Below are 24600 nucleotides of genomic sequence, written 5' to 3' on the forward strand. Positions count from 1 at the left end.
GAAGGTCGTGGCTTGTGTCACCGGTCATTAGTTACTTGGCAGGCATTCCTCGAGACTAGGAGTTTTCTCCCATGAAAATTGTAGAAATTGTAGAGATGAGGAAGAGGAAGAAACAGTTGAGCACTCCCTTTGCAATAGTCTAACCCCAGCTAAAATCATAGCAGGTTGTCTAGGTAAACACTTTTTAATTCACTTACAGAGCTGCCTGGCTGCCTGGTTAATTAAACCAATCCTGCGCCTCATAAGAGGTTCAAAATGGTTCCACGAAGGAAAGTAAATGGGACTCCCGTGTCGCACAGTGGTATCACAACGGATCTGTAAGGTCTAAGCGAGTTGGTCGTGCAGACCGAATACCACCACAACCTAACCTAACCCACCCTAAATGAGTTGTTAAAGGTGCACCGCACACTGACAGGCCCGTCGTCGAAAATGTCGACAAAATCACAGAAATATTGAGCGGCATGTTAGTAGTCGTAGCCTCGCTTAGGCATATCGACCAAAAAACAGTACTAAGCCAATTGCGCAAAATAAAAAATAAAAATTATGGATCTCTTTTTCCCCAAACTGCAGATATACATATTCTTGTGTGGATATATATTTATTAAATATTTTTTAACAATATGAATTTGTTAATTAACTTATATTTAATTTTTTTATTTTTTTCCTTCTTTTCTAGCTGACTTCCGAGTTCTGTGCGAATAATGCCAAATTCCATCCAAATAAGAAAAATAAAGAATACGATGACGCCATCGAACGGAACGTGACGTAAGGCAAAACGCTAAAACAAAAACGAAAAACCACAACAAAGCGCACCAAGCGCAAAGCTTTTAACTAACATAGAACATAGCAAAGTGAAAGGTGCAGATGTTTCCGGAAGAAAAACGGCATATTGAATGAAAATAAATATTGGTAATTTTCCAATAATCTATCGAGTCTTCGGCCGCGTGGAGAACTCCTCATCAATGTAACATTAATGCCAAAAGTTGATCGAAAACTTGTTAGCGAAAATGGACGTTAAATGTGAAAGATTGGTTTCGCACAGCGACAATAGCCACAGCCACGTGGCCGTACACGAACTACGTCACGATAATATGGCACGTATAGAAAGGCAATCGGTGGTGGCAAACTATACGCTACGAAGTCGGCGAAGATCGGCAGCAGCAGCAGCAGCACAACGCATCCAAAATGCTACAGACACTGGTGGGGGAGCGCCGCCGCAGAGCGTTCAACACGGAGCGAATAGATACGGAACGAAAGCGGCGAGGGCCACATTCACATCACAACAAAAGCCAGCCGCAAGCGAAATGTCCGCGTCAGTGGACGGTGCAGTAGTTGTGCGGCAAAATGTGTGCGTCCTTTGTCGCCAAGGGGCGGATAAATGTTGCTCGCGAAATTTCGGCAGTTTTACAATGCCATCTGCAACAGCAGGCAGCAACAGTAGTGGCGTGCGAAATGGGCAAGCCAGCAGTGGCAACAGCGTGCGGCGAGTAGCAGCAGTGCCTGACACTTGGCACAGCAGCGTTGTTCAGCGCATACGGCAGCCAATTGATAGTACAATAGTTGAAACACCACCAACAATAAGTGCAACAACAAACGCAGCTAAGCGGCAGAGTGGCAACGCAGAGAGTAGCGGTGGGCAGTGGGTATTTGCGCATGACGACAGTTGTTCATTTCATACAGCAACAGCAAGGCTGACGAATAGTGGTATAAGCGCGCTAGCAATCGCGCAGCAGCAACACACGCAACCTAATGATGGAACGGCATCGACACCTGTGTATTGCAGCTGCCAACAGCGAACGCCGCAAGGTATGAATTGTGTGCCGCAAACGCTCCCTGCGCCAACTGCTGTCACCACATCACACTTAACAAAGGCAGCAATAATAACAACAACATCGCCAGCACATTCGTCATCAAGCGCAGATTTGGAGCTGCGATCAGTGGCCGAATGCGCCACATCACCAAAAGCAACAGCAACAGCAAAACCAGCACCAGCATCATCATCATCAGCTTCAGCATCATTAGCACTCGCTGCCGGTACAAATTTCATTGAGCAACGCAAATATATGCTAAACGAAGCACCAACAACAGTAGCAACAAGCATACATTCACCTGCGCCCTTTGCAACAACGTTGCGTACATTTCAGTTGTTGTTGTTGTGCATACAGATGCAATTATTGCGACCCATTTACAAGCAACTCAATAGTTTTCTACACAAAGCCAATAGCAATCGCAGTAGCAGCAGCAGCAACAACAACAAAAACAACAAACAGCATACGACGAATAGTAATAGGATCCATAGAAATAGTAAAAATAGTAATACGCAAACGAAATCCAATAAAAGACAACAGAAACAAAATCCACAACTGCAGCAGCAGCAGCAGCAACAACAACAACGTCCTCCACTTTTAAGACTGATGAAACTAATTCGCTGTAATTCCTACTACAATAATAATAATAAAGTTAATGATAACAATTTAATTAATAACTGTAACAATAATGCCACAAATATATTTAATGCATCACACAAACAACAACTACAATACGCCAACGCCAACGCCAACAACCATAGCTCTAACAATAGTACGTTTAGTAACAGTAAATGCTCGCAACTGCAACATCACATGCACCACCGCACAGTACAACAACAACAACAGCAACAACAGATATTACAACAAGAACATCACTGCAATTTAATGACCACATCACATCAGCAAAATTTGCAACACCAACACCAGCAACAACAACAACAAAAATATATAGTGCAACATCACCTCAAAGCAAACGTATTCGCTTCAACATCGTTGCAACTGCAACTACAACATTTGCGCTACTTCAAAATGCCAAATCTCTCATTCTTGCATATGCTACTGATTGCCCTTTCGTTCCTATCGCTCTTTCTGCCATCGATAAATGCACAAGCATCGAATGCGATTGCAACAGCTGCTGCCTCAGCGCCGGTGAGCAATGACGTACGCCCTTCACAGGTGGCCTTGGGCCGCAATGAGACTGGTGAGTTTGAGTGAAATATTATTTTTCTTAAAAACGTTTGTAGTTATTAAAATTCAGAGTGTGAAAAGGAAGAAATTGATATGTACTAGTATAGGGTGTTTGTTTAGCTGCATGAGAACTATAAAAGGTTTTCCAATATTATTTCCGTAAAAGATCAATGGTTTCTTTGCTTGTGTGGCACGTAGCGCCGTCTTGTTCAAAATAAACGTTGTCCAGATCAATACCATCCAATTTCGGCCATAAAAAATCGTCTCTCGATAGCGATATCCATTCACCGTAACTGTTGCTCAAGCTTCAAACAGTCACACGGTGAGGATAGAGAGGCTTTTCAACAATAACTCTGGGATTTTCTGAGCCCCAGATCCGAAAATTTTGCTTGTTGACGAAGCCACCGAGGTGGACATGGGCCTCATCACTCAAGATGATAAGTTTTCGATGGAATTCCGGCTCATTTTCATGCATTTCAACGACCCAATCAGCAAAGACACGACGTTGTTGATGATCGGCCGACTTGAGTTCTTGTGTGAACTGGACTTTATAAGCCGCAAGACCCAACTCTTTATGCAAAATACGGTGTAATGACGTTTGTGGAATACCTAACTCCAAAGAATGATGAGGAATGGACAAATATGGGTTTTCTTCAACACTTTCGGCTACAACAGCAATATTCGTATTTTCGGCTGTTCTTGAGCGACGTGCACGGGTTTTATTCTTCACATCACTAACTTGTCCCAATAACTCGACTTTTTTCACCAATTTCTGTATTGCGGTCCGACAAGGTGCTTAACGATGACCCAAAACTGTTCGAGTTTAACGAACCGTCTCTGACAAGTTGTCACCATTTTTATAGTGAATTTTAATAATTTCAGTGCGTTGTTTAAGCTTGTATCGTTCCATTATTATTAATGCCGTAGTTTCGACTTGTCAAATATCAAAAAATGACAGCTTCAAAAGTGACATCTACCGAAATAGCGGGCTATTCAAAATAATACCAGTTATTGGAAAACCCTTTAGTTTACGTAGTAAAACATAAAGCAGGCCTGAGACACTGAGAGGCAATAAACATTTTTACGCATTTGTCGTAAAACCCAATCATAACAAATTCAACTTGACTGACTAACTTTAATAAAACCGAAATAAAGGCAAATAAACTGCCGCTCTGAAAAAGCAAGTTTTTTTTTTATTTCGCTTGTTTGGTTTTGTTTAATCAGTGCGGCTCATGTTGCGTGATGAAGCTTTCGTCACCTCTTCGAACGTAAACAAACATAAAAATGTAATAAAATTAATAAAACTCAGTAATACAAAAACTTTTTAGCTACCGCCAATCGTAATATTAACATACAAATCTGCAGAATTGAATTCATTTCATCATCATAATCATCGCATTTACAGCACGGGGTGAGCCAACGCTGCCCCCATACGTCTCGCTTCACTGCATGACTTCTCCGTGCGCGTTCGTCGTCTCCACATCATCTGCCCACTTTCTTGGTGGCCGTTCGCGCTTTCTGCTGCCCAAAATGAGACAGCTGAAATCTTCTTTGCTATTATGTTGTCATCCGTTCGAAGTGCGTGTCCTAGCCAGCGAAGGCGTCCACTTATAAGTTCTTTGATCTTCTTCTAGGGTTTTATTCCATAAGACCCATCAGGCTCTCGTAGAATAAAATTCTTCTATTCTCTCCTCAAAATTGTGAGCTCAAAGCGTAAGAAGGAGAAGTCAGAACCCATGTTTCACATCCATGCTTTGATATTGGCCTTATAAGGGTCATATAGGTCTGTGGCTTACACGTCCATGACAAGAGTTTGCTTTTAAGCAGCTTGAGGTGTGCGTAATGGCAGATAAGCGGATCTGCTAAACTACGTAAGTTTACTGCTCTCCTATTTGAAAGTTTCGATTTTTTGTAAGACGTGAATTCATTTTACAAAATTCAAAATTTATTCAATCTGAACCGCAACAACAACGTACGTGTACCGATATTATGTATATACCCCATATATCCGTATATTTATAACTTTTTGCAAATGGCGTCGTACGTCAATCATATTTGTCACTTGTCAACTAGATAGCTGCGGTATACAAACAGACAAGCAATGTTAGGCAAAAGTAAAGGTCAAGATAAAGATTTTAATCACTAGACTCACTAAACAGTCTTTCATTAAACTTCTTAATTATACCTACACCACACGAAAAAAGTATAAGACCAGCAAAATTTCTTAAAATTTTATTATCAGTTTAGAGCTAACATTTTATGTTTTTAATATTTAAACTTTTAGTGATAAATGTTTTAAAAATATCCAGAAATAAGTACAAATTTCGCGAAACATAAGTTCTTCTTCTTCTTAATTGGCGCGATAACCGCTTACGCGATTTTGGCCGAGCTTAATAAAGCGCGCCAGTCGTTTCTTTCTCGTGCTAACTGGCGCCAATTGGACACACCAAGTGAAGCCAAGTCCTTCTCCACCTGATCTTTCCAACGCAGAGGAGGCCTTCCTCTTCCTCTGCTACCACCAGCTGGTACCGCATCGAATACTTTCAAAGCCGGAGCGTTTGTATCCATTCGGACGACATGACCCAGCCAACGTAGCCGCTGGATCTTTATTCGCTGCGCTATGTCTGTGTCGTCGTAAAGCTCACACAGCTCATCGTTCCATCGTCTGCGATATTCGCCGTTGCCAACGTGCAAAGGTCCAAAAATCTTACGCAGAATCTTTCTCTCGAACACTCCAAGCGTCACTTCATCGGATGTTGTCATCGTCCAAGCTTCTGCGCTATACGTCAGGACGGGCATGATGAGAGTCTTGTAGAGTGTTAGTTTTGTTCGTCGAGAGAGGACTTTACTGCTCAGTTGCCTACTTAGTCCAAAGTAGCACTTGTTGGCAAGAGAGATTCTACGTGGATTTCAAGGCTGACATTGTTATCGAAGTAAACGAAGTCTTTTACAACCTCGAAATTATAACTGTCTACAGGGCCGTAGAGAGCATAACCGGGCCCCGGGGGAAAATTGAAAATGCGGGCCCTTTCCAATTATGTCTAATTCATATAATTCGAATTACTCTCGAGTCCGGGCCCCTCTGAGAACTCCGGGCCCGGGGGAAAAAGTACGCGATCCCCCCCTCTCGTCGGGCCTGACTGTCTACAGTGACGTGGGTGCCAATACGCGAGTGCGCCGACTGTTTGTTTGAAGACAGGAGGTAATTCGTTTTGTCCTCGTTCACCACCAAACCCATTCGCTTTGCTTCTTTATCCAGTTTGGAGAAGACAGAACTAACAGCGCGGTTGTTAAGGCCGATGATATCGATATCATCGGCATACGCCAACAATTGTACGCTCTTATAAAATATTGTGCCTGAGCGATTAAGTTCTGCTGCTCGTACGATGCTCTCCAACATCAGGTTAAAGAAGTCCTACGACAGCGAGTCACCCTGTCTGAAACCTCGTTTGGTATCAAACGGATCGGAGAAGTCCTTCCCAATTCTGACGGCGCTGCTGGTGTTGGGACGTCATCTTGCAAAGCCGTATTAGTTTTGTGGGGATAGCAAATTCAGACATCGCGGCATACAGATAACTCCTTTCCGTACTGTCGAATGCAGCTTTGAAATCACACAGTACGCTCGCTAGAACCTTATGGGCGATATTTAGAAGACTAATCCCGCGGTAATTGGCACAGATTGCAGGATCACCCTTCTTATGGATTGGTCGGAGCGCACTTACATTCCAATCGGCAGGCATGCTTTCGTCCGACCATATTTTGCATAGACCTTACCAGCTCCTCGCCGCTATGTTTGAATAGCTCAGCCGGCAGTCCGTCTTCGCCCGCGTCTTTGTTGTTCTTTAGCCGTGATATTGCTATTCTCACCTCGTCATGGTCGGGTAGCGGAACAACAATTCCGTCGTCAACGATTGGTCACTGTCACTGTTTATAAGGTTCGAGAAGAGTTCGCTCCATAATTTAAGATTGCTCGGTACGTCAGTCACCAGTTCGCCGTCTTTGTTCTTACAGGAAGACGCCCCGGTCTTAAAACCTTCTGTAAGCCGCCGAACTTTCTGGTACAATTTTCGGGCGTTGTTCCTGTTGGCCAGCATCTCAAGCTCTTCGCACTCAAGTATTTCGGCCTCTCGTTTCTTTTTTCGAATAATACGTCTCTCTTCCTTTTTTAGCTCTCTGTAGTGATCCCACGTGGCTCGCGTTACGCCCGATCGCAGCGTGCCTCTATAGACGGCATCCTTTCTTTCAGCGGCAGCATGACTGTTTTTTCGGGCTCGCCGGTATCCGATTTCTTCTTCGGCGGCGGTACGTAGGGGCTTTGCAGTTCTTTTCATTGGGGGGGATTTTTAAGTGGGGGTTCCAAACCCAGCGCACAACCAGCTATCCTGGAATGCTTCGCCTTCTCACGTTAGCTCACTCTCGAACGGGTGTTCGGAAGCTACCCAGAGGATACGTGGGCTAATCCCGGACGTTGTGAGCTGCTTGAACTATATGTAGAAGAATCATCCTGGCCACTCCCAAGTGAATGGCGATCAGTAACTTTCCCCACTTGCGTGGACTTCTACACATGGAACCATCCACCTTTCTATTACTAATAGATGAATAATAGGGCACAAAAAATCCTATGATGGATGCGCAAACCGCCATTTTATTCTCTTCTAGTGCTATATTTTTGAATTACTTCGCTAAATTTAAAATTTGTGTTTGAAAATTTTTCCTCACTAATCACTTCTTTCAATTTTCTTTTCCGTCTCAGGCCGCCTCACCGCGTTGGGAACCACAAATCGCGGTGCTCTGTGAAGCCGGCCAAGTATTTCAGCCGCAATATCTTTCCGAAGAGGGACGCTGGGTAACGGATTTAAACAAGAAGACATCGGGCGCCACGTGCCTGCGCGACAAAATGGATTTACTGGACTACTGCAAAAAGGTAAGTGGAAAGCAAGAAAATCGTGAAACAGAAAATTGTTTACGCGCGTGAGAGAAGTTTTAAGCTACTTCTGTTAAAATATGGATTTAAGTGGAGAATCGCGGTGGAGATTTTTCAAGTATAAAACAAGAAGAAGAAAAATAAAAGGAAGCAGAAAAAGGTGTATTATCTACCAAACTCCATTGCTGTAGCAAAAGTATAAAAATCTGTAGTAAAAGTGCATTCGACAGGCACTGTGCGGTAATGAGAAACCTACGAATTGGGTCAAATGCCAAAAGCATGCAAAAAAAAGCAACACAACTAGAATTATAATCTTCCATGAACTTTTCGTGATATTTTCCATTTTCATACATGCATATTTGCTATTTGCATTTTATTTGTCAGCGCACTACCTTCTTCTCATAGTCAAGAAAGCAAATCCATGCTAATACCCATCTTTAATCCACTTATCGATTGCCAAGAAGCCTTAACCTTGACTATTTGGCTGCATGATTGGCTTTCTAGAGATTTTGAAAAAATTATAGCGAACGCCCTGTGCACTCACACATACACTTTACACATATATGTACATAAGTATGATACCTCTTTTAGTATAATAACTAAAAGTAGCTAAAATGAATGTAAGAGCTAATATGATCGACGCCGGCAAATTTTACAAACAAATTCCGTCCGAACTGTCCTTTCTGTGCAATTTTTCATGCAACTGCAATTGGTGGTGCAGGGAGACCAAAGACGTGATGTTTTAGGGTGGCAGAAGGAATACGAGTCTCAGTAGGAGTTTTTGCAAGGAACTACTTTGCTTGCGCATAGCTACACTTCTATTGAAATCGGAACTGTAACTAGTACATGAGCTTGTTGCATTGAGGGAAGTCCGATTTAACTCGACTACTTGCATTAGTTTCACCTACAGATATGTTTCAATAGTTTTGAATCAGTATAACAATATATGAATGTCTATGTCGGTAACAGACTTTTTTGTGCGAGATTCTAATTCATTACGCGTACACTTCATGCAGTATTTTTATTCTATAAAGAAAGCCTAAGGTAGTTAAACTAGTTATCAACTAGTTCCTAAAAAACTAGCTCACATTGTAGGAACATGTATTAGCTATAAACAAGAAATTTATCTCATAAGACTTTTTTCGTATTTTCCCTTGCAGGAAGAGAGACTATGGGCTCTAATACTTTCACTCCCTTACATTAATAGCACTGGCTTCGGGCATCACTTATGCTAGCCTGATAGGCGGGCAAAGAGAAGTTTTCTTAAAGGCATTTAGCATTGCTGTGTGTGACTCCCGTCCCCCTACCCCGTCCATTTACTGTGATTTCCACCCCTTTTACGTACATACATGCACGCATGTTTTTATGTATGCACTGAGGGCGTGCTGCGCATACTATTAAGTAGCTGTGGACGCGCGCCCATTACAAAGTTCCAGCGTTCACTTAGTTTGGTTTTAGTTTGCGCCGAAAATGTATACATTCTTGCACATTTTTCACATCTACAGCAATTGAGTATTTGTGCAATTCTCTTACACAGAACTCTCTTTTTTTAAGTAACTTCCACGGCATGGCATTGTTGGTCACAGTTGGCACTCATATCCCCCTCACTTGTTTCAAATTTAACATTTTTTCATGCACTGCAGTCATCGTAAAATTATTTTTTCATGATCTTCTTCGTAGCTTCCTCGTTGTCTTGTTCTCATATCCTGTTCCCATTACGCATTTGTCAGCCACTTCTCTGTCTTCCTCAACTTCCATTTCTAATTGTGTATTTGTACGCTGACCCATCGTGGCGTATGCGTGACATTTCACTGCAATTTAATTTATTTCATTAAATCAACGAAACGTTGTTGTTTTTTTTACTGTTATTTTTAGCAATGCTATAACGGGGGCATTTATTTAATTCTTACATGCTAGAAGGATTAAAACTGTTGGCAAAATAGCATAGTTGTTGGCCATAAGCAAAATGCTTGCAAAACAAAAAATATTCAGCAACATTGGAATGGAAAGCGAAGAGTTTGTGGAAGAGAAGAGTTTGAATTAAAATGCACGTATAGTTTATAAACCTCGGTGTATACTTATACGTGTATATATATCGAGCTTTTTGTTGAAAGGCGTCATAGCAGGGCACTCACTCAGCGGCGCATAGCGACCTGCACAAATTATTAATCAACTTTTCTTTTAGTAATCCTTAAATCAGACACAGGCCGCCAGTAATATCTTGTAGCTTGACTCGATTTCTTTCGCCGTTGGACCAAGCGTGCAGCGCCGTTCTACCCAGACTTATCGCAGAAGCGGGCAACAAAGCCACCTCACTTTGTAATATCGCTCTTGTTGTGCCTTTTAATGATTTTTAGTGACTTTTATGACCAGCAGCTGCAGAAGCAATACTTTCTAAAAATCTGTGCGGTAGCACTATAAACTTTTAAAGCAGTCAGGCAATGCTGTAGCTCACCAATCTCGCCTTTTGTGCATGGCTTGTCTTTCTTCACATTTTTCGCGTTTAGAACTCAGTGTAGATTCTTATTGCTCTTTTAGAATTGGAAAAAATCCCTTTTAAATAAATATTTTTTAATTTATTGCTGTCAGTCGTGTTCTTTATGCTTTCTTTCACTTTCAGCTCAACTACCTTGACTGCTGCCATGTCACTTTGAGAACTAAAAGTGCTTTTTAAACTTGTATAATTCCTTGCCATCTGTAACTTTGTAATTCTTAATGTTGTCTTGTTTTCCATACTGCCTGCACTGCGCTTTCCCTAGCCTTCCCTTTCTAGCGATATTTAAAAACTTATTGGCTTGTTCGCCCTTGTTCTGTCTGCTCACTGCCATGCTTTTCGCTGCAGTCTTCATCCAGCAAGACAGCTTCATCCAGCAAGACAGCTCACGTTCACTTTGAAGAAAATGTCTTCAATATCTCACCCATGAACGCATCTTTCAGTACCCTTCAATCTCCTTCATCCAACTACAGGGTGGCTGATGAATTTTGCTACATTAAGAAACTCAAATAACTTTGTTTTAGTGTATGGAATTCATTTATTTTTTTTTTTTCAAGTTGAAGGTCATTTAATTTTATTAAATGTAGCTTAACTAGTTTTAAAAATAATTGAATTTAAATGCCCCCCATGCTCATTGACACAAGTGCGGCATCTTAGTAAAAAGTTGTTCATTGCTGCTTTGAGAGTTGCGACAGGAATAGCCGCAATTGTTGCCCGAATGGATTGTTTTAGTTCATCCAAATTTGTTGGCTTTGTTTTATAAACTTCTTGTTTACATAAACCCCACAAGAAAAAGTCAGGTGCAGTAAGGTCAGGCGACCTGGGGGCCAACGAAATTCGGAGTTTCTCGAAATCAGTTTATTGGGAAATTTTCGTCGCAACTCTGTCATAACAGTCTGGGCTATGCGAGACGTTGCCCCATCTTGTTGAAACCACACAGAGTTGAAAGGAATTCTCTTTCGGCGTAGTTTTGGATAGAAAAATTCTTTCAGCATTTTCAAATAACGGTCTCCAGTAACCGTAACGGTGTGACCATTTTCTTCAAAAAAATAAGGCCCGACAATACAGCGTGAAGAAACCGCACACCACACTGTCACGCGAAGAGGATGCAATTATCTGTGGGTTAGAAGTACTCCATATTCGACAATTTTGTTTGTTCACATTGCCGTTTAAATCGAAATGGGCCTCATCAGACATGAAAAGGCAGTTTAACATGTTTTGGTCTTCTTCCACCATTTGCAGGATCTTCTGGCAAAATTCCAAGCGAGTCGGCAAGTCTGCTGCATTCAGTTTGTTAACCATTTGAATTTTGTAGGGAAATAAGTCTAATCTTTGTGCATTATTGTTTGCAAAGACTGTCAGCTGACACCAAGTTGAGCAGATAAGCTTCTTGTTGAAACCCTTGGATTGCTTTGTATAGCTGCAGCTACAGCAGCGATCGTTTCCTCATTATGGTCCATCTGCTCGGGGGATCGCCGCCAAACATCCGCCTGTACTCTCTCTGTACCAAAACTACGGACTCCAGTGCGTGATAGCGGCGGACTATCCAAATTCTTGTTTGCGTGTCCCAGTTATCCATTTTAATAAATTTTAAAGATCAATTTGCAAATTAAAACAAAAATGGAACAGATAACTTAAAAAGAAAAAAAGTTATTCAATTTTTTTTTGGTAGCGGCTTTCATCAGCCACCCTGTATTTCGCTTCCTCATTCACTCATTCACTCATACACATTTTCCTACTCACATATCTGCTGCCTGCTTTTCTGTGTCCATCTGCCCACCTCTTCCCTCATTTACCTGCCGGTCTGTTTTATGGCCTGTCAACCTTCATTGTTGACATTGTTTATTACCGCAAAGTCCGCGCGCACCAATTAGCAAAACAAAAACTAAAAAACTCATCACAGCACAACACAACACATAATAGAACAGTGCGGTGCAGGCAAAATTACCTCAGTAGCACCCCAGTAGCCTTCGTTACCTTTGTAGCCTCATCAACTGAGACAATAAACAACACAAAAGCCTCATCTACCCATAATTTGATGCGCTTCACTACGCATACAAACGCACAGAAGCGCTTGCAGTGGAGCGCATTAAATTAAACATGCACGCACACATGTATATATGTATACCCTTACATACATAGGCACGTATAAGTAGGTACCTTTTGGTAGCTCCTGTCGTGCGCTCTGCGTCTCATAGTTTGCATAAATTTAATTAAGCGGCAATGTTGCTCATTCGCCTCACTGCACGGTGTAATTTCGTCTTTTATGTGATGGAATGTGGCAAGGCCAATATGTGCGTAGAGGAGTGTGTGAAAAAGTGTATTGAAAATGCAAGGCAGATGCGGGGAAGTCGGGAACCGCGCGCATATATTAACGGTAAATTGCTTGTTTATTGGAATTCGATATAAATAAGCCTTCTTCTCTGAGCTCGTCAGTCGGTGCATGCCTCGCAATGTGACAAATGGTCATTATTTTTGTTTTTTTGAGCAGAAATACCCAAAAGTGTCCACTTTCTAGCAAAATAATTATCCGTGACATAAAAATCGGTTAGCGAGTTAATAAAAAGTCATGGTTGGGAGTCGCAATTAATCTGCATATGTACGAGTACGCACCTCGATCGCTCCACTACAAAAAAACAACACCCAAGAAGCAAAAGTCATAATAAAATTCCTTTGGGAATTCCTTTGGCGATCCTGTAGCACCTTCAGTCAGGCTGTCTAACGTGATTCTAAAAAAATACTCTGAAATGAAGTCAACCACTGGAACGAGTATAATTATTATCTTGTACTGATGAGTATTCAGTCTGACGTTTTACGAGACGAATTACATAGTGGACAAATCGTGGCTCGTGACCGAATTAAAATATATAATTGGCGCGTACTTTTATATTAGGTGTTTGGCCGAGCTCCTCATCTTATTTGTGGCGTGCGTTTCGATGTTGTACCCCAAGTTGGGTATTAAGCCGACTCCGAACGGCAGATTCTTTTTTTTAGGAGTTTTTCATAGCAGAAATACACTCGAAAGATTGCCATTGTCTGCTGAGGGACGACCGCTATTAGAAAAAACGTTTTCTATAATTTTGGTCTCCCATCCACCGAGTTTCGAACCTATGCACATCCAAATGGTAGTCACGCACCAACCCTTTCGGCTCCGGCGGCCGAATTAGATGTGGAAATAACAAAGACATAATTCTTTAGAGCACCTTAACCCACTAGCGACCTGTCAAAATCTATTTTTTTATAATTTTTCGAAATAAAAAATACGATTGACATGTTCCACTTGTGAGAGTATTAATCGGTTAAATTGTTTGCCAAAAATATTTCTAAGGAAAATTTACTGTATTTTTCTGAACTAAATATTTCCAGCAGATAGCATTACTACGCTTTGGAATAGAACAATTTATTTTATTTTTGTTGTACATTTTTACACTCCTTAGAGTCTTACAAATGACCTCCCAAAATATTTTTGAAAAAGGTTGATGGCAAGTAATCTTCGATTTTTAAATCTTTTAAATAAATAAATACATGGAGTATCATTAATAAAGTTGAGCTAATCATAAAAAATCTTTGAAGAGCGTTTAGGTAAAGTAATCTCACCTCTAGAATGGCTGTTGCGCTAAATATACTGCGTTTTATTATTACAGAGTAGTTTCGACTTGCATAAAAAAACTACTGTGGGTGTCTCATTTGCAATATATATATGTTCTAAGAAGGACAAGCAAACTTCTTTATGGAAGGAAAAATGTTACAAACTCATACGTTCCAGCCAATCTGCGAGCTCGCGTGTAGCCACTGTCCCACCCACGGTCATATTCTATTTTTGTTGTTGATAATAAATATGTTTTCATATATTTCTAATGTAAACAAAAATAAAAAAATACATAATTCAAAACAAAATCAATGAACTAAGGTTATGTAAATATCTAGACATACAACTACATCATAAACTAAGAAAAACAACACAAATATGTGCCTTAAGCCTTATCAGCGGCGCTGTTGCTCACGTCTCACACAAACACCTTCCCTTCGCCCACTCGCTTTTCCGTTCTCCTGCACTCTCCCTCTCTCTTTCTCTCTCTCCTTATCTCTGGTTCCAACTCAAAGTAATCTCAATGTTTGCTTCCAATTCCGAGCACGCCTACTCTTCACCACTCAGTTGAAGTTGATCGCTTTTATCTCATATTTTTTCCATCGTCTCCTGCCCGCTCTACACCACTTCATTCACTTTTGCGATCTCTCTCCATTTCTTTCCGCCCACTCAACGTCGCAGCTTGTTCTGCTGCTCGCTAGCGAATGCATCGCGCTCAATGTAGTAAGGCGTCCCATCAGGTTTCTTGCATTTGTAACGCAACTTGCAACATTCCGGGAATGGTTTGTCCGCATGGATGCGCTCCCCATTATTGCAGCTCTCGATGCGCAATTTCCCACAACTGTAACGAGCAAAAGAGAATAAGAGAGCAGTGAAATATAATATTCTATGATGCACCATTCGAAAACTAAGTAAAAGTATGTAATAGCAAATATATGTATGTATGTTCGTAGAAATGTGACAAAGCATAATTGAAAGTTACTGGAATAAAAGCAATAAATAATTGAGTTGTCTGCTTCCTCTTTATTTAATTGATTCAATTAATTAATTTAATTAAGTGGTAAAGACACTTCTCTTCCAAGGCACTGGTAACTTACACTTCATACAGAACACATACACAGCTACATACATATTCTAATGCTCTCCTGCCAACGCACGGATAGTGGATGAGTGGCGAGCTTGTTGAGCTGAAATTTACTTTGACAAATTGCTTTTGGAAAAATTTATGAAATTTCTATAAATTAATTGAAAAATACTCCTGGCAGTCGTTGAGTAGGAAATAAATAATATTTGATTTTTTTAAGTGCAAGGTGGCGCAATATTAATCATACAATTTGGAAATGAAGGAAATTTAAATCAATGTTTGGAAAAAAAAGTTAATTAATAAAAACAAATACAAAAAAATGTATCTCAACAGGTGAGGAAAATACATTTTTCTGGTATTGATAAATTTAATTTAACTTGAATCATTTTTTTGATTTATTGATACATACTTGCAAAAACCTCATAAATAATAAAAAAATAAATTTATATGTATATATATTTTATATTTTTGATAAAAATTAAGCCTGAACCGTGAAAAAATATCAATTTTTATTTCTGAGCATTAACAAACTTTCAATTTTTTATTATTAAACTTAATGATTGAGTCGTTTCTTTAAATATAAAAAAAAAATAGTTATTTTCCAAATATCAAACACACTATGTATGTAATAGTAACCGCGATTCAAATTCCTAAGTTACTAAAACCATTTTGAATTTAATTTAAAAATTTGGTCAAAATATATATATAAGTAAATATATTTTTTATTTTATTCCACTTGGGAACATAGGGCTCCAAAAAACATGTATATCTCATTCTATTAATTACTGCTCTCTTTGCGACATCCCACAATCGGTTAACTGCTTCTAAATCACGCAGGTTAGAATGCCTCCAGGTATTTCGTGGACGTCCAGGTCGTCTGTGTCCTTGACATATCCATACAGCTATATGCACCTCAGATTTTTATACAACTATATTACTTAAAAATATTGGATATTTTCTTAAAATTCTATACTCAGTTCAAAAAATGGAACATCATAACACCGAAAATTACACTATCCGCCTTAGCCACCACATTTTTCCTTTTTAGTATTAGTACCTGCATATACCTAAGGGCTTTAGGATAACGAAAACGGCAAGAATTTGGAAGTAATCTGATTTGAAATGACTTCAAAAAAATTTAGTACACGCAATATCTGCTTTCACAAAAAATTTAAGTTTTTTATTTACATATTTCATAATTCCCTTTTTAATACCATATTCTGTTATTTGCGTACACAAATTCAGCGCTTTCACATGAATGTATGTATGAATAAACTACGCACTTTTCATAAAAATAATTTCAATTTCGTTCACGCTCGCTTACCCCTCAAGGTGTATGGAACCATTCTCATGGCAAGTGAGACGCTGGCAGGGAGCAATGCCCACATTTACTCCCAGCTTCAGTTCATCGCCGCGATAGACACATTTGCCAGGATTATCTAACACAAAAAAGGGCAATGAAAGGTTTTGCATGAAATTTAACAATACAAAATATTTTTTATTTCAACTTTTTTTTTTCATTTTTTAATTTTTGTTTTTCTATATTTTTTGACATTTTCACAAATATTTTGCTTTGCACTTTGCACACACCTGGATCAGGCGCTATTAGACCGGAATATGCCTCAGTGATGGTGCCGTGTAAAAGCAACAACACTAGAGCGCCGGTAAATAGCAGAGCAATTTGTAGAAACGCGCTTTGCCGTGAACAAAACATGACGAAACTCAATTAAGAACTGAGCTGAGCCACCAAGTGCGGGAGTGATTTGAGCCTTAAGGGTCGTTTGAAACTGAGTGAAGTGATGACAAGCAGCCAGCGCACCTAGAGATCTCTTTTAGTATTCTCCGTGCCACTGAGTGGTTATCTAGAATGTCAGACTTGCGACACTCAACTCATTTCGAATTGTGTATTTTCTCTCAGCTTTAAATTGAGTTTGTTCACTTTGGCTTTAATTTCCTTTCCAAGCACCATTTGGCGCTGATCAGTGGTGTTCACTCAAAAGTGCTGGACTTACATTTACAAACGGTTGTTGTTGTTGTTTTTCTGTTTTGTACATGCATTGAGTTTCATTTCCAATTTTGATTTTGTCGTCTCTCTGTTTTGTATTTATATTGGTTTGTATATATTTATTATTCCACTTTTGCTTGGCAATCGAATCGAGCGCTCATTCTACACACAAACGCCCGCACACACACAGCGCGGGTCAGAGGTTATCGTTCCGATTAACTGACGGCGCAATTTCATTTGTAAATATGGAATTTCAATTTTTTTACACTATTTTTCGTGTATCTATTTTCGATTTTTTTCTAGAAAATTTTGCAATCAGTTTTCGTTGATATTTGTTGTTATTTTCCTGAATCATTTTATTCTGTTTTTGCTACTTTTTCTATTTTATGTGCATATATGAGCGTACATACATATGTACGTATGTACGTAGGTGTAAGTTTAATAAAATTGTTGTATAGTACTTTTATTTTTCTGACCATTGATGTTCTGATGGTCTGTCGGTCGCATGCTGATCATTTCTATGAATGAAAATTCATTGTGTACATGAAAGCCTTTTTGAAGTGCATACACCCATATGTATGTATGTATGGATATTAAGGTGCATCACCACCCATACAAACAAACAAAAACAAACAAGGCGGTACCCATCGAAATTACAAAATTTATTATATATTAACACTTCCGCCTAAATAGAAGAATATTAGACTTTCGTGAATTGGACCAATTTGAAGGCATTTCCAAAGTCTCATAATTTGAATTCCGTGCCTAATATTTTAAAGAATTATATGTAGACCTTTATTCACCACCTGAGGTGACGTTTTGAAAGAAATATTTTTAAAAACTAATTTAATTTATACAAAACTCGATTGATCAGGTATCTTTAGATCGATCCAGCTTCCGTAAATCTAAATATTTTTCATTATATTTTGGCGGAAGCCTTAAATATAGTAAATTTTTTAAATCCTGTAGAAAACCAGCAAGTATTTTTCGTGAGGCACCCTAATGTGTATACATACATATGTATGTACAAATGTACACACATCCACTTGCGTAAATGGTTTTTGTATATTTATCTGTAAGCTTCAATGTCCATCCTCATTCTCGTCATAATCCAATCGAGCCACGCTTGCATACAAATTGCCTTCACATTTAACCCTTACTTACGAAGAAATACAAAAAAATCATGGTTTTATTTTTACAAATGTTGCAAATTTAATGTCACAACAAACTTCTTGTATTCATAAGTAAGATATGTGTAAGGTAAGATAATAGCTTTCATAGAAACAGGGACAATGTGTGATCCAAGAGATATTATGTACCGATATAAAGTCCGCCAGCCATCGGATCAACCAACGATACTTAGACTCGCTTATAAAGTCTTATTTTTCTGCAGAGTAGTCGGCATAACAGACGCATGCAGTGCAGATTTGAATGGATGTGTAAACGCGTGGTCTGGCATACCTCAGGTGATGCATGGCAGTCACTGTTATTTTTCATTTTTATGAATGATTTAATGATTTTTCTTAAAACGGAATATTTAATGTTCGCGGATGTGAAGTTGTTTTTGAGAATCCGTAACGTGACTGACTGCGGTAATCCCAAAATAAAACTAGAAAATTTTCTTACGTAGTGCACAGTGAATAACTTACATCTAAATGCTCCAAAATTTTGTGGTGGGTCAAGATACTGAAAAAAAAATACTAAAGTAAAGGACTTGGGTGTGATTTTCGAATCGAAACTAATTTTTGTGGAGCATGTGGACCATATTGCACTTTCAATTGGCTTTGGGTTTATTCGTAAGAAATGGTTGGATATATTGTTGTTGTTGTTGTATGGAACCCTTGCTCATTAGAATCAAATAGGAAGAGTGCAAGATTTTGTACTAAGTTTGCATTATCCCAACTGCATTGGCCAAATAGTTTTAGCCATTATTTGGATAGGCGTAAACTGTCAGCCTTTCAGAGCTCATCTGATAGAAGAAGTTACTTATATGTACATGCAGACATTCTTTCATAAATCGATTTCCAAACCCTTTTCGCATATTCAAAATCACTTACTAAAACCTTCACAAATACGAAATTAGTTTTCTCCCGCAATGTGCGGTTAATGGGTTATAAATATGTCTAAATCATAAGCACAGATTAGCGATAACTACACATAAATATTTAGATTTTCCTTATTCATTGTGATTGTTGTTATTGTTATTAATTTGTAGACCTGCTGTGCATAAATTTAGCACAACTGCGACTTTCAGCTCATAGAACTCGTACATGGTTAATAGACGCAGCACTCGCTACAAATACACACACGAACACATACTCACTGTTGTTCGACCACTGCTGCGCATACATATAATATATGCATATATGTATATGTGTGTAGTTATATCTGTAGGTGTGCTTATGTTATTATGGCAATGTAAATATGGAACGATTCAGCGATAATTGAATGAGTGTATAAAAATAATCTCGGAAGCATAATCTTGATTTATTGAGGCACTGCAAGTCAGTTGCATAAATGATTAATTAATTGTGTGCTAAAGGAGTACGAATATGGAATTTCAAGTGAAGTGAACTGAAATGAAAAATTAATGCTATTAATCGCATTTCAAATGGGGGAATTTAGTTTATCAATGCATTACAAAAGGCATGCAGATTCACTCTTAAATGTACTTCCATGCAATTGAATCCAAATATCAGATTGCTTTTTTCTTTTCTTCTGTTTTTTTAGCTTATTAAAAAGATAACCGAAAAGGTTTATTTCATTTTTGTACAAAAATTCTTTGAACCAAATATCTACTTAAAAAAAACCCTTTCTTCGAATAAAACAAAAAAAAATGTATAAAAGCAGTAAGTGGTACAGAAGTGATTTCTCGTAGCAAAAGGCTGGCGCAATTGCATTTTACAAGCGTCTATTCAATTCAATTGTAGTCCTTTAAAAGAATTTTTCTCAATCGATCGAAACGAATTATTGCCCTTATATACCCGACCAATGCTTTATAGCCTATTTTTACTGGTCTCTAACGGTTCTTTTTACTTAACTAAAGTTTAAAAATACATTTAGTTGTTCAAAATCCCACGTAATTGTTGTTGGAGAAAAATTCTGATCATTTTAGTACACTTACGAGAGGCGGCTGATAAGTTCGTATTATTTAAGGGACAGAGACCTGTAAACGGCCATATTTTCTCTCATTTTCATTAAAATTATGTAAAATGAAGAAGTCAATATATTTTTTTCGAAATAGGCATACAGTTTATTTATACATTAAAATAATATAAATTGTTTTATTTTAATCATTTAAAATGGCGGATGTACACTCTATTCTTCCAGGAAGGACGCAGCGGGGCTTCTTAATCGGTGGGCATTGTAGCATCGGCGGCAGTGACCTGAATACAAAAATCCACAAATTTTTTTGTTTATTAATGTCATAATTTCTATATGAATTAAATAAAAATGGAAAAAAAAGTTTCGCGGAATAAAATGCTTCAGAACAAAAAAAAAAATTAATTTTAGGGCGAATTTTCCTACTATTTTTGCTTCGAAAAAATTATTTTTTCGAAAAATTTTCGAATTGTAAATTCACATAGAAAGTAATATCATAAAACTCTAAGCCACTCTAAACCCACCCTCCTAACCATCCCAGCACCCCCTCTCCCCGCCCTCTTCCTGCATCCCATCGGTCTTCCTCTTTCACCTCATCTCCTTCATAATGGTACCACAAAGGACGAAATCGTTTTTCCTCGCCCAAGTGTGCTAATTCCTTGGGCAACCATACCAACCTAACCTAATCTAAAATCATAAAAAAGATGTGTGCAAAATTTCAGGGAGATCGGTCAATAACTTTTCGTGTTATCGTGTACGCAATTTTTCGTTCGAAAAGTATAGTTTTGAGAAAAAAGCGTCTAAAGTCGGCAACGTAATTATCCCTCTTCCAGCACTCCAACGCAAATAATAGAGTCGTTACGGTTGACGATCTATAATATAAGAAATACTTAAATTTACGTTCTAAAAATTTTTTGACATATTCTTAAAGGATTATATTAACATTTTGTGAAAAAAATGTTGTGTTCGAAATTTTACAGGTATCTGTCCCATTAATGAATAATAGAGAATGAAAAAAAAATTAGTTAAAAAAATAGTTTCTTCCCCAAAGTGAAGTACACTTATCACAGCCTGTCTTTAACCGCTGAAAATGTGTGGATCATTCTTTGCTGATCTGGAATTCCTGCTCGGCTCAGTTTCATTTTTCGGCTGGCCAGTACAAATTTTTCGCATTTTTGAACATTTTTTTGGGTCACTGCTTTCATTGAGCGATCTGGGTGGCGATCGTCTTCATCGTGAATCGCAAATTATCATGAAGTGAAATCATCATCATCATCATAGTAATTACAGCTCGAGTTGAGCCAGTGCTTCTTTCACAATCGCGCTTCATACGACTCGGTTCATTGCGTTGCTCCTCCTATTATTTTTAAGGCGTACATCTGTATTAACTTCGTCTGCTCATCTTCTTGGGGTCTTCCCCGCTTTCTACTGCTCATAATAAGAGAGCTGAAAGTCATTTTCGTAATCCTGCTGTCGCCCTTCCTGAGTAGGTATCCAAACCATCTCAGCCGCTGAGCTTTAGCGCCACGCACAATGTATTGATCTAATATCAGCTGTTCGATCTCATCATTGTATCTTATTCTCTAAGATCCATCAGTTTCCCCTTTTGTAAAAAATATTATTCATAGAATTTTACGCTCAAAGCTGAGATGGTCGTTATTTATGTTAGATGTTCGTTGTTGAAATAGCCGAATAAATTAGTTCTCTTTGTATATGAACCTGCAAAGCCTTTATGTACTATTTTATACTTTTCATTCTACGTCTACTTTGCTGATAATTAAATTTATGTTCAATTTTAAAGCTGTTTCGGCACTTACATTGTGCCGTAGAACTTTCTGCTTTGCGGGGACCCCTAATAAAATGTGCCGCTTAAAATGTCTATGAAACATTTCAACCCGGTAACTGCCATTTTTAGTCAACTTTCATGTAAGCTTCTCAGAAATAATGTCAAAAAGACCCACGAGGTTAAAATATTCTGCCAAACATTGCCCAAAGTTGCTGAAAATAGTAGTAGCATTTTAACGCGATTTATGCATAATATTTCAAATAAACCAACGGCATTTTTGACCAAAAAAAATTTAAACTGCACCCACTGCAAAAAGGTGAGAAAGAGGAGATGAATCATGCATGGTTGGATACTACCGCTTCCAATTAGCACTAAGCAACAACCCTAAAATTGTTCCATAGTGTTATCAGCCGCACCTCGTAAGCCTACTCGTATACAAAGCTCGATTTCATTAGCCTTTGCCAAAGAACAAAGTTAGTGAGCAAAGTTATAAAACCCTGTGCATTGCGGTACTCGGGCATACAAATTTATAATTAAAAATCATTTAGAAAAAATAGTACCTTACTTCATAAAAATCGGTCTACTTCAAGGCATTGCATTAGCATTTTGTAGCGCATAAACTTTGCAGGGCACAATCTCCCACTTTTCTCAACATGCAACAAACTTTTTCAAAGCAAAAGCTTCACTTTTATATAAAATTACATTAAACAAATATATAAAATAAAATTTAATGCATTGTAAATAATTTCAAGGCGCAAAATCAAAACTAAAAACACGCAAAAATTATTCATGCAAATATTTTATTTTAATGCAAATAAAGAGAGCGGAAAACGTAACTTGTAAACAAAAGTAAATAAGTAGGTGTAAATATAACGGAGTTCAATGTCAGTGCGCTCGATGTACTTGGGCGGGTGTTTGCTTAGCGAAGTTCAGTGTTATGATGTGTGTGTGTGTGTACGGGGTTGTACTTTTTAAGCACGAGAAAATTCCACGCTACGCAAGTGTTCGTATATGTGTGTGTGTGAGCGCGAATGGCTACTGGCCGCTGGCAAGCAAAGCAATTCAAAAGTTATACTCGCGCTACTCAAACGGCGTGTCGGTGGCAGTTGAATGTCAGGTGCATAGTTCCTACTTACCACCGGCGCCGCTGTATGGATCAAATGGCACCGCTTGCATATGTGAGTGTGTGTGTATTTTTGGGTCCCTTAAGCTTTGTGACGTACGTGGTCACCAAAATGAAGAAATTATTTTTAAATGCACCCACACACCGAGAGCAGCAAGCAGCTTATTTACTTTAAAATGCATACATACACAAAAATTTACATACCTTAAATACACATATATGCACCACACATGCATACATGTGCAAATCTACAGTATCTGTACAACTAATGCGAAAGATTCGAGAATACTACAAACTCGACTATTACACTCGGCTTTGAATAAAAGCAGAAGTATCGGGGCGAAGTAAGTCGAATACCTGTTTTTTTCATCGAGGAGTTACAAAAGTGTCTTATGCATCTCAAAGGTGCCGTTACTCCACTGATATGTGGGACTCGCACCCATTAAAAAACATTACCCTCATTTTCTAATTGTTTAATAACTTGTAGTAATTCTTGATTTTTACAAATTTTTCCACATTTTGTTTGATCATTTTATTTTTGATATTTTGTCGTTATTTTCTTACAATTTTCAGTAATTTTCGGGGAATATTTTTACCAAAGGCTATAACCTTTCAGTACGTTTTCTTTGTAAATTTTGGTGAGGAAGTTTTTTTGTTTCTAAAAGAATAGCATTGAAGCAACGAAGAGAGTTGATAATTTTTAACAAATTTTTCTTAATTTTTTTTCTTTAATATTTTCTTGCTTAAAATTTTTAGCATTATTTCGTAGTTTTTATATATCCTTTATTTATTTTTTATATTCTTAATTTCCAAGATAATAATATAATTTTCATAGGACTTAAGACCTGCACCTGCCCATGCCACGACAGCCCCTTCGAATAAAGCACATTGAAGCGGTTAGTGCATACTCTGGCTAAATGAAAAGTCGCACCATCCTGCAAGAATATGTAATATATACTTAGCGTGGAGGCTGTTGCGAACAATTTTAATGCGGTACCAGACTATTTTTCAGTTCCGTCATTTGGTACATGGGAATGAGCGCCTGTTCGCTCAATGAAATCTACTGATACAGGTCTGTCACAACTCCAGTTCTTTCACGGCTCAAAATAGTCACTAAAGGTAAAGCCACTGAAACAATGACAATTCTGTTCCTTTACCCCGAGACCGCTCTCCATGATATTCGCAAACACTCTCACGGCGGCATTCGTCATCAAAAGCGGCCATTAAAAAATAAATTGTGTAAGTTCTTCACTATTTTTATATAAAAGGGACTGTAAATTATTTTTAAGCAATCGTACCCTACGGCTTAGTTTACTCTTCAAAGCCAAAGGTCTGCTCAAAGTGGTGAATTTTATAAGAAACTTTTACCTTTCCTAAGCCGTTGAGCAGACACTGTAAATATTATATAAATGCACATACATACAGATATATATATTATACTATATTTACATTTGTGTATATAAATAAGCAAATATGTGTGCATGTATGTTTGTGTGC

General features: G+C 38.5%; 2 protein-coding genes across 2 annotated transcripts; one reads left to right on the top strand and one right to left on the bottom strand.

Moving 5' to 3' along the window:
• Window positions 1-676: 676 nt before the first annotated feature.
• LOC129252489 (probable serine/threonine-protein kinase DDB_G0278901) lies at window positions 677-20492 on the top strand (the record flags this gene model as incomplete). Its single annotated transcript, XM_054890934.1, is given in 4 exon segments — window positions 677-3009; window positions 4221-4264; window positions 7750-7920; window positions 20423-20492. Coding segments are annotated over 4 exon segments (2241 nt in total). The 3' UTR covers window positions 20447-20492.
• Window positions 13794-16848, bottom strand: LOC129252490 (uncharacterized). Its single transcript, XM_054890935.1, has 3 exons — window positions 16678-16848; window positions 16412-16526; window positions 13794-14844 (listed from the first exon to the last, which is right to left on the bottom strand). Exons 1-3 carry the CDS (start codon window positions 16799-16801, stop codon window positions 14673-14675), a joined length of 411 nt encoding a protein of 136 aa, XP_054746910.1. The 5' UTR covers window positions 16802-16848; the 3' UTR covers window positions 13794-14672.
• Window positions 20493-24600: the final 4108 nt, after the last annotated feature.

The sequence above is a fragment of the Anastrepha obliqua genome, unplaced genomic scaffold (genome assembly GCF_027943255.1).
Source record: "Anastrepha obliqua isolate idAnaObli1 unplaced genomic scaffold, idAnaObli1_1.0 ptg000225l, whole genome shotgun sequence".
Taxonomy (NCBI): Eukaryota; Metazoa; Arthropoda; class Insecta; order Diptera; family Tephritidae; genus Anastrepha; species Anastrepha obliqua.